Below are 10,320 nucleotides of genomic sequence, written 5' to 3' on the forward strand. Positions count from 1 at the left end.
TCGAGTCCCTCCGCATGCTGAAAAATTCTCACGTACATGCCCCTCGTCAATAGCGCGGAAAATCTCGCGTGCGCTCTTATAGAATAAACAACTGACTTGCAGTTGGCGTGTTCCGCGAGCTGCGATACGCGTGTGTATCGACGATTGTGTAACAGATTGAGTTGTGTAACAGAGGAGAGATCGCGTTGTCTTCCCTGCGAGACGTCGGCACGAATTAGGTATACGGTTATTGCAAACGGATATGTCGACGAAAAGTTTCAGCTTCGGCGGAGCTCGCGCGAGTCGAAATTAATCGAGTGCGTTTAAGTAGACGGCGCGGCTGATCGTAATGCACGCGTCACGCGATCCAATTCCGAGTTGCGTCCGATAGCACCACGATCTATTGATTTCGACGTGCTCTACGTTCGAAAACTCATAAATATACCGCGAATGTGTGTGTGCGCGCGCGTTCTAAGAAACTCACGGAAGCTTCAGCGTTGTCATCATGCAAGTAGCCGTTCACGACGATCGGCATGCCAAGATCTCACTCTGTGACGGTGGTTTCCTCTCCGCTTCGAAACACTTCCGTGTGACAAGCTCAAGATGCTGACCGTATTCGCGCTTGTATCGACATCGTTAGAGAATTTGAAATATTAAAGGCCGCTCTCTCTCTCAGTGGAGCGGCCGAAGTTTGCCGAAAGGTCCACCTTTCGGTGAGAATCTCGTGGCACACCTAAGGGTCGCTCGGAAAGCGCCTCTTGGAAAAAAAAACAAGAAAACACTGCTCGGGGATAACTTGTCGGACACGCACTGTGTTATATATAAATATATATATGTACCTCCCCGAGACTTATTCCGACTACACGCACACCACGCTCGACCCCGCGGCGAACTCGCCCCACGAATGAATTCACCCGACACGGCCTCGCCGTTACGATCGCTAAACGGGCCCGCGAAAGCTCGCCTGTGTGTACGAGCCGAGCGAGACACGACTAGCCAGGTAGTAGTCGTCGAGAAAGTAAACCACCCGGAAAAGTAGGGTGGCTCTCGTCCGGCAGCGTGCTCTCGCCCGTACCCGCCCAACGCGAGACGACACGATCTCTGCTCGGCTCCGGAAAGTCTCGAGCTACCGTTGCTGCCGATAATCGCGTCGCGTGGCAGCCGCGACGAAGAGAAAGAAAGGGAAAGAGAAAACCTTCTACACCCCCGAACAATACTCGCCCGTGTCGAGTGCGTCACGCATCCTCTCGGCGGTGTTCCTGGCACGAGGCGGCGGCGGCGGTGGCGACGACGGCGTACGTGTGCGCCTGGCCTCGTCCACGAACGAGGCGAGGCGAGATGAGGCGAGCCGAACCGATCTTCCCTCTCGGTAACGCGTATCGCGCGGGAGCGAGCGACCACCCCTCGTTGCGGCGCGATTCTAACGGTGGACGATCCTCGCGCGCTGCGAGGAGTCGAGAGCTCCGCTTTTCCGCCGCGCGTCTCGCCCGGAGGAGCGAGCAGACGATCGCTCGGGGGTGTGAAGGGCGGACTACGGGGGTGGCAGCGGGGGTGAGAGAAGGCACTCTTGCACTCACATGTCTGTCGTGTGTAGTCGGTGCGCGCGCGGCGTACCCCCGTATCACCGATGGTGAGGTTCGTGCGAATACCGGCTCGGGCGCGCGGTCATGATGTCGCGATCACGGCGTCCGCTGCCTGCTTCTCGTCGTCAAGGGTTGCCTTTCCTCTGTGCGTGTCGCGCGACCGACGACGATCCGTCAGAGCAGAAATCGCGACGACGTGGACCCCGTTAGACTGTCGCCGAACGACTGACAGCCGCGTAAATGGGTACACGCATGGTTAACGCGGCCCGACGCTCGGGGCGGGACACAGACGTACACGCGGCTGAGCGTGCTCCCGAGTGAAGAGAGTGAGAGAGAAAGGAATTTAGATAGGGGTGGCGAGATGAAAGGGAGGGAAAGAGAGATATAGGCTCCGGTGTACGGGCTGTGGGAGAAATCGGAGGGTGAGAATGAGAAAGAGGGAGAGAAGAGCGCGCGCGTACGGGAGCCGCGTTAAACACGGAGGGATGCTCGCCACGCGTAAATCGCGAGCTCGCCGATGATGCTGGCGCGGGATCAGAGTAAAGACTGGAGATGGAGATGATGGTGGTGGTGGTGAGCAGAGAGCGCCTCTCTCTCTCTCTCTCTCTCTCTCAGACGAGGGAGGTAATTTAAGCCCGCTCTCGTACGACTTTGCCCGACTGACTTGTTCGAGGGATGTGAGCGACGGAGAGAGGTCGTCAGAAGGGAACCGAAATGGAAAGAGAGAGAGAGAGAGAGAGAGAGAGCGGAAGAATGAAAAAGAAAGGGACGAAGAGATGTTCGGAGGGGGCTGAGAGAAATATGGAGGAACGAGATAGAGAGAGAGAGAGAGAGACAGGATTAGAAATGTAGTGGGGGAAAGATACGAGAGGGAGGGGATGGATGATTGTACCCGAGCGCGTGTACGTACGTGTCCCAACGCTTGTGTGCTGCGTGACGGTAGAGTAAGAGAGACAAAGAACATATGGAGAAATAGAGAGAGAGAGAGAGAGAGAAGGGAACGATAAACGGCACTGCACTGGCAACGTCCGCGCTGGGACTACGAGGCGCACTAAGGGCGTGGGCAATCCGCGAGCAGGCCGAACGAGCGCGCGGCGGCAGCCGACTACATTGATTTTGATTTTCGAAGGCGCGCGCACTTGACGCTCTGGACTGGATCTGCCCATTCATACCGCTCTCGCCTAGCATCCGAGGACATTGGTCCTGTGCCCCTGTGCAAAGGGGAATGAAAGAGTCCGGTGCGTGGCAGGCGCGGCTCTTAGGCGTATCCTGGCGCGCGCGACCATTTCAACTCGGCACGAATCGCCCGCGCTTTCGGATCATCGGCCGAGCACCGGCGGCGCGATGATCGCGAATCTTAATAATTCAAATCCGACAATAATATTTGGTCGAAGACGTTTGAGCGCACAGAAAACGACGATATTATTGCTGTCGTATATTGTGTAAAATGCTGTCGGTTCTTTTTATAAGATGATCTATCACATTATCGACCTGTCGTGTCTGTACGTAGATGATGTGAGGAAACATTTGCACACGTGGTGTTTACAGAAAACGCGCAACTGTGATTATTTTGATGATCATTTAATAAAGTATTAATTATGATTCGCAGGTCCGACATGTCGGTCGTTTACAGAAATAACAAATTAGAAAAGAATTGCAAACATCAAGTATAATTTTTCTGAAGACGAGTTCAGATAGGAATAGCGAATTAGAAACTTACAGCAGTTATGAGTGTGCAACTATCACATATTATAGGAAACAATCAACTATATGACAGAAGGCGTTAGAGTTTTTAGACGTCACGTTCGAAGGAAACCTTAACGAATGACAACTTTGCTTTTATGTAATTAACGTCATTTTTAAATGTTGACATTTATACGACCATTGAAGAGAGTCATTCATTGACCGAAACACCTGTTTATTTGTTACGTAGTTAATTATTTCTACAATATATAATTGTTGCGCATTGACAACCGCGGTAGAATTGGTTAGGTTATTTCCGCTATCTTGTAATTTATTGGACACATACATCTAGTAATAGACATACAAGTCACTTGTAATGCGTTATCGCACAATTGCGATATTAGACGTCTTACACGAGGCGGTACCAAATATACGAAGAACTGAATAATTGGTGCATAACGGGCATGTTCCTTTACACCACGTTGATTCGGTTTCCAGCAGTAGTCAAGCGCTCGCGTGAGTGTACAAGGCGATTGCGCATAATCCTCGCGCGATTGTTCTACTTAGCAATAAATAAATATCCATTTGACAGCGAATTTAGATCACATAAAGTATCCGAAGCCGAAGGTCCGTTTTATGGCGTCCCAGTAATACCTGTCCCAATTTTCCTTCGTAGAGGTCTCTTCACTGCAAATCGTTCCGTATCATACCGTGGCGATAATATTCAACAACAAAATAACGCGATAGATTATAGCAAAAAGAAAAGTTATACTTCTTACCTAAGAGGAACACCGGTCTGTGTTAAATTGACTTCGGTGTGGTCGTTTTTCTCGCAAATATCGATCGTTACTTCGCTATAATGTCCGGATGGCCACTGTTTGCAACGCCATTTTTGTATAATTTTTGTCGGTGTAATCTCAACGAACTCACCATGAATATTGCCGCCGAAAAGCTCGAACTGACCGCTTTTCTTCAGCTCGAGCTTCACCAGGCCTTTCGTGAAAGCTTGCACCATCTATGATAATTAAAGACTTGCTATTCTCCAGTTCAGCTATTCACCGAGCCATTAAAAATGTCCACTACGAGATAACTCGATTAAATTATTACCTCAACAGTGGAAAAGACTTTGAAGAACTCTTCTGCCCTGCATTGAAATTTTTGTTGTTGTTTAATGGTAGTGGTGGAGATTTTACAGCCTACTGTTTTATGATTGTTCGTCGGTGTTGCTGCAGTATTCATTTGCATCTTGAAAGAAAAGAAAAGTTGTACACAACATTAATCGCATTCTGTCTTGTTATCATAAACATATTGTACTTACTTTGACATTGAAACCAGATGTTATATTAGAGATATTTTCTTTTACATTATCTTTCTTAGGAAGTATCATTCCTTTCGTAAATTCTAAATGGAAAAAAGAGATACAAATTGTATAAATGCTTTACATTATATTTAAAAAAAAAACCTCCCAAAAAAAAAATATATATATATATATTATGTGTTTCAGAAAATTAATATTTTACCTTCCTTCAAGGAAGACACGTATTTTTTCAATTTTTCTCTTAGTACATACTTTCCCTTTGTATGCAAGAAGTGTTTTACTCTTTCTCCTTCATCTGTACTATCTTTCAAAGTAATTTCGATCTGTAAATTATAAAATGTACATATGATTAAATATTTACTCACTAGGAGAGATTACGACTGACTTACCAATTTTGATCCACTTTAGTGAAATGAATCTATATCGCAAATAAGAGCAGGAGCGTCTTATGCAATGTGCCTTAAGAAAGATATGAATGTGAGAGTGAATTATCGTATTTCACACAGAAAACATACTTGATTCAAATTAATAAATATGTTTCTTTCTGAAATTAATTTTTCTTTATCATTATAATTATATTTTATGTGTAATTTTTTTGAATTTGTTTATTTTTGTCTATTACGTTTACTTTTGTGATTTATTTTGTTTAGATATAATAAAATATATATGTTTTTGTACTGTCAAGTTACCTGACTGTTAAAAAGTAATTAAATATGTAAATGAAAATACAAATATGAATAAAATTTAAGTAGGGTAGGATTGATACTATGACTACCACTTGAGAATTAACATCTTACTAACTACAATATTGACATTGTTGATCTTGCGCTTTCTCTTATGGCTTATAAGTTACCGTATGGAATGCTTAGAATTTTAAACATTCATATCTTTCTTATTAAAACACATTGAACGTCTTACCTGTATGATTTATTTCCGATGTAAATTCATCTCATCGAAGCGAATAAAAATCAATGTGTAGTCAACTGTGACATCCTCTTTTTAGAGAGGTAATTATATATTTAATTAAAGAGGAAAATGAGAGAGAAAAAAGGGAAAGACAGAAAGAGAGAATAATTAATACTTACATCTACTTCATTGATATCATTTTCTTCAGACAAATTAGGAATATTAATTTTACCCTCAATGTTGTTACCCGATTTTTCATCTAATATCCATTTAAGGATGATATTCCATTCATAAAAGAAAATAAGTTTTCCTTTCCTATTATTTGCTACCGCTTCACCTTCACATTTCTCCATTTCTGTTATTTCACATGTTACTGCAAATTGAATATATATATAATATTACAAAGAATATTATTATATATTCTGATCAAGATAAGTTTTATTATACTAACCTCCGTCTCCTTCAATCTTTGCATTTAAAAACAGCTCTTTCAACTTTTCTTGCGACCATGCACAGGCATTCTTTTCTGTCCTATAATATAATTTTTACATAATAACAAAATAAGCATACAAAAATATATCAATACATAAATATGTTTCTAGTCAATAGTTGACACAGAATTTAATTAAATGCCTAATTTCGACATTAGCTCAACATACCAGTGCCAATTATTAACATTGGTAGCATCAGGTCTCTCTTCTACAATCCAGCGAGGATCACCTTCACCCCATTTTGCCATTCTTCTAGGTATTTTCCGAAAGAAACACAATAAAGAAGGACTCCTGGTTGGATGCGCTAAAATTTAATACATATTTTAAACTCATGTTACCGCGATTTCACGAGAGTGACAAAAGGAGCAGTGACCTTCTAAAATTAAACTTATATCCATAGAACTGACAGATATAAAATAGTCTACAAATGAGGAAAAATTGGCAAGAATATATGCATTATTAGATCGACGGGTGTTTGAGTTGAGACAAATTCATCAAGATCTTTTACATGCACGAATTACTTACATGAAGTAACTATGGTTAGGAAAGCGTTCTCGCAGTTTAACGTCGGTTGTACCGCTTGTTAGTGACAATCGTCCGAGATATATTCCGAATGTGTCTCGATTCTTTTCTAATACAATGCTTCGAGCACAGATTTATCACGTAACGACAACAGAAAGTCTTGTCAACACTTTCACCGATTAATACTGATCCACCGGATTACTCCAAAATCTCGAGACTAGCTAGATATAATTCAACGTGCGAGCTGGAGAGAGCATTCTGGAAACTTCAGTCATTGAATAGGATAAATCGCGAGATGGCGCACTCGAAGATAGATTCTGGCCGGAAGGGTTATGAACTACAAAATAGTAATTTATTTATCATCTAATTAAGAAATATTATTTAATTAATTAAATAAAATTGATTAGCCAATAGTTAATGTTGATTATCAATTAATCGTCCAAGTTATAGGTATATTTTGATCGATAAACAGCGCGATTATCACAGGCGAATGTATTCTCGCCGAGACAAAGATAGACTGTATGAGGTATTAGACAGAGAAGACTGTAATCTTTACGCACGTCAGTACTGTAGTCTTACGCACGTGTAGAACACAATAGTACGTATATGTTCCTTGAATTCATTTTTATGGAAAACATACCTATTTAAATCGAAATTTCGCTCAATGAATATGGAATAAAACCTAAAAATAAGAGTATTGCAGTCGCAAGTAAACAGAACACTTTATAAGTTACTGTATACAACGTAGAAAACGAAAGTTTCGTTTTTAAATTATTTATTACATATTACAAATGAAATTACAGTTTCGTGATTATTACTGCTTTATTCTACGCCGTTTTTGACTTATAAATCAGGAATTACTCAAATCGCAAACATCGCTATTTAACGGATATCTCGCGATAATTGTCCTCTCGATGATTCTCAACATTCGCCAACGATGATCATCATTTGTATCTAAGAATTCCAAAAAGGCATTCTTAAAGTTACCTAATCCAAATCCATCTAAACTCTAAATGATCTAAACTTAAAGAGGCGTCTAAGCGAAAAAATGTTGCTCGAGACTTCAATATCTGTAACCCTCATCTTGCGAAGGTCCTCCTGGATAAGTTGCGGTTCCCTCGTATCGTACCATAGGCCGATATCCGGCTTCGTCAGCTACGTAATCGACGATTTGGGTTCTACCATCGGGCAGCAACACGTGATAGGTCCCGGTGGCTTCCATATCTTTTCTCATCTCACGATGACCAAAGTCCAGACCCGCCGCCGTGTCTTGGACCTCGTACGAGAATTCATAATTTGCCGGATCCTGCCGAAGTACATAAATATATCGATTTTGTCAAGCATGATTGAATACAATTTCACAGCGACTCGTGAGAAAATATGTGACAACACTCCCTTCGAGAATGCATGTACTTACACCGGCCCATTCATCCGGATGACCACCTCCTGCTGGTCGAGAGCTAGGCGGAAGGTAGGCTGGACCCTGCGGTTCGTTTCGAACCCCTACCAAGACCTCTACCAAGACTAATAGTATCGCCTGTTCGAAAGAAGAACGCGGTAACTTACACACGTTTGACACGCGAAAGAATCAAGTAGGAAGGATTAGACCTGGCAACTTTGTACCAGAATAAAACGATATTTTGAAATTCGTTTAGTTATCAAATATCCAAGTTCATTGTATCGTGCATGCAATTTAACAGTCTTATTAACGACATAGCTATTGACTAGAAACATATTTATGTATTGATATATTTTTGTATGCTTATTTTGTTATTATGTAAAAATTATATTATAGGACAGAAAAGAATGCCTGTGCATGGTCGCAAGAAAAGTTGAAAGAGCTGTTTTTAAATGGCAATAAATGATGCAAAGTTATCCCGTGCGATCTATTTTTGTTTGCCGTTCTGTGTAAAATGTTCAGCGAGACTTGAGGGATCTTTAAACAAGAAAAGTTCTCTTGCAAGTCGCGTTCTTGGGATGTACCAACCAACCTTGCGGATCATTAGCACAGTTCGATGAAATTCGACGAGCGTTCGCAAAACTGAAACGGTTCATCCGCATCGCATCGGTTTTATATAGCGACATTCCGATCACGACGGCATGGAGATGGAAACGGCGATCGCATCCCTGTAATTATGGATAATAATAAAACCGCAGATTTCTGGCGCGGCCTTAATCATTCGTTCGTAATCCCAGCAGTTCCTGATTCCATGTAACGCCATTGTTCCATCGAAGTCGCAATTACGTCAGACTAATTAAAAGATTTGATCATTAGAAACGATTGCGGGGGTGAGCGAATTATTGCAGTCCCCGAAAGAATCTAAACTGTTATATTGCGACGCGATACAGTTGTGCCGTCGGAAAATTAACATACATTATTTCAGAATAACTTCGGACATTAGCTTCGATCACGGAGAAAAGTTTTCGGCGATTAGTTAAATTCATTAACTGCCGGATTCTTCGTGTTTGGTAATATCTGAACACCGATTCATCACTGCTTTCGCTAAATCGATGTGTAATTTGCGCACGAGCCTTACCCAACGGGTAACGACGAGTTGTATTAATAGTTCTTTCTCGATTGCGCCACGTCGTTCATTCTCTAGACGGAGATGCGACAAGACTTAAACATTGAGAAGTGTCGCAAGATATCATGATGGATATTTGGTTGATAACGTAACAAATGATTCGCGGTCGTGATCAGATGATATTTGCCACTGTTATATTTGCTTTAACAATACAGAAATAATTTAATAATCATTTCCGTTCTTCGTAATGAAATATTTGGCGTAAGCCAGTAGTTATTATGTAAGAAATTAAGTAGGTCGCTTGTCAAGCAATAATTTAGATAATATTTATCGATGTGGCGCTGTACTATTTTGTCGTGGCGGAGTAGCGCCCACGAACGGCAAAAATAAACCTCTCGTAAGTGTGTGAACATGCGCGCGTAAGCAGTTCAATATATCGATTATAATTTAATTTGGCTCTGAAAATATCGTAATATGTCGTAATATGTAACACAGCACAGCGAAAATCCCGTTTTAAGTCTCTATGAGACTTAAGTCTACGACTTTTTGTTAGTTTGGATTACGCAGCGTAGATTTGATCGCGCAAGTGTCGGAAGCACGCCGTTTGCATCAATTGTCCCAAAATGCCGTGCACGGACGGACGCTTCCGACGAGCTCATGTGTTTCATCGTCGACTCCTTCGCCGTGATCTAACGTGAGTGATTGACGAACAAGAGTAGTGCTCTCTCGTGACAATATCGTGTAGACAGCTGTGGGAACGTAAAACGATGAACGTCTCGATGAGGTCAAATTTGCTCGCGCGTTTAACCCATTAACTGCCAAATTTTTTTTTTGAAATTTTTGGCCGGATAAGTTATATATATGCAAAAAAAGTTGTGTAACAGTATAATTATATTCAAATTATGTTTTGTTTTATCCCCAAATGGGGATCGTGGCAGCTAATGGGTTAAGTTCGAATTCGCTCGTCTACTCCATGACCGTGCTCGGAGCTCGCGCTCGGTTTTTCCCTCCACCAATCGCGATCACGCGGAACTACTTTCATTCGAATCTGATATTCGTACGCGTCGCGAAGGACGCCGGTAGTTTTCGTGGAATGTCGAGAATTGCACGGCTGCGTCTCACGATTACGTCGTCGAATGTAATGATTATTCGAGAAATATCGGCCGTGTTGCGTTGCGGGAATGTGTACAGTGGTATGCAGCGTACGAGGGAGGACTCGCCGAGAATCGGGTCGCCGTGATGGAGCTCGGAGGCGTTTGGACAACTGGACATAATTCGGTGAACATCTGAATTTGCCCGTCTTCCAACTCGGC

General features: G+C 42.5%; 2 protein-coding genes across 2 annotated transcripts; both read right to left on the reverse strand.

Moving 5' to 3' along the window:
* Positions 1 to 3,463: 3,463 nt before the first annotated feature.
* Positions 3,464 to 6,739, reverse strand: LOC106749532 (activator of 90 kDa heat shock protein ATPase homolog 1). The gene is made up of 9 exons (XM_014629081.1): positions 6,486 to 6,739; positions 6,129 to 6,264; positions 5,921 to 6,000; positions 5,649 to 5,842; positions 4,766 to 4,886; positions 4,564 to 4,646; positions 4,353 to 4,490; positions 4,025 to 4,260; positions 3,464 to 3,932 (listed from the first exon to the last, which is right to left on the reverse strand). The coding sequence occupies exons 2-9, from the start codon at positions 6,206 to 6,208 to the stop codon at positions 3,848 to 3,850; spliced, it is 1,017 nt and encodes a 338-aa protein (XP_014484567.1). The 5' UTR covers positions 6,209 to 6,264; positions 6,486 to 6,739; the 3' UTR covers positions 3,464 to 3,847.
* An 806-nt stretch (positions 6,740 to 7,545) lies between these two features.
* On the reverse strand, positions 7,546 to 8,485 carry LOC106749536 (pro-resilin-like). The gene is made up of 3 exons (XM_014629088.1): positions 8,474 to 8,485; positions 7,900 to 8,019; positions 7,546 to 7,788 (listed from the first exon to the last, which is right to left on the reverse strand). The coding sequence occupies exons 1-3, from the start codon at positions 8,483 to 8,485 to the stop codon at positions 7,546 to 7,548; spliced, it is 375 nt and encodes a 124-aa protein (XP_014484574.1).
* Positions 8,486 to 10,320: the final 1,835 nt, after the last annotated feature.

Source organism: Dinoponera quadriceps, unplaced genomic scaffold (assembly GCF_001313825.1).
Source record: "Dinoponera quadriceps isolate SergipeBrazil2010 unplaced genomic scaffold, ASM131382v1 scaffold3324, whole genome shotgun sequence".
NCBI classification, from domain to species: Eukaryota; Metazoa; Arthropoda; class Insecta; order Hymenoptera; family Formicidae; genus Dinoponera; species Dinoponera quadriceps.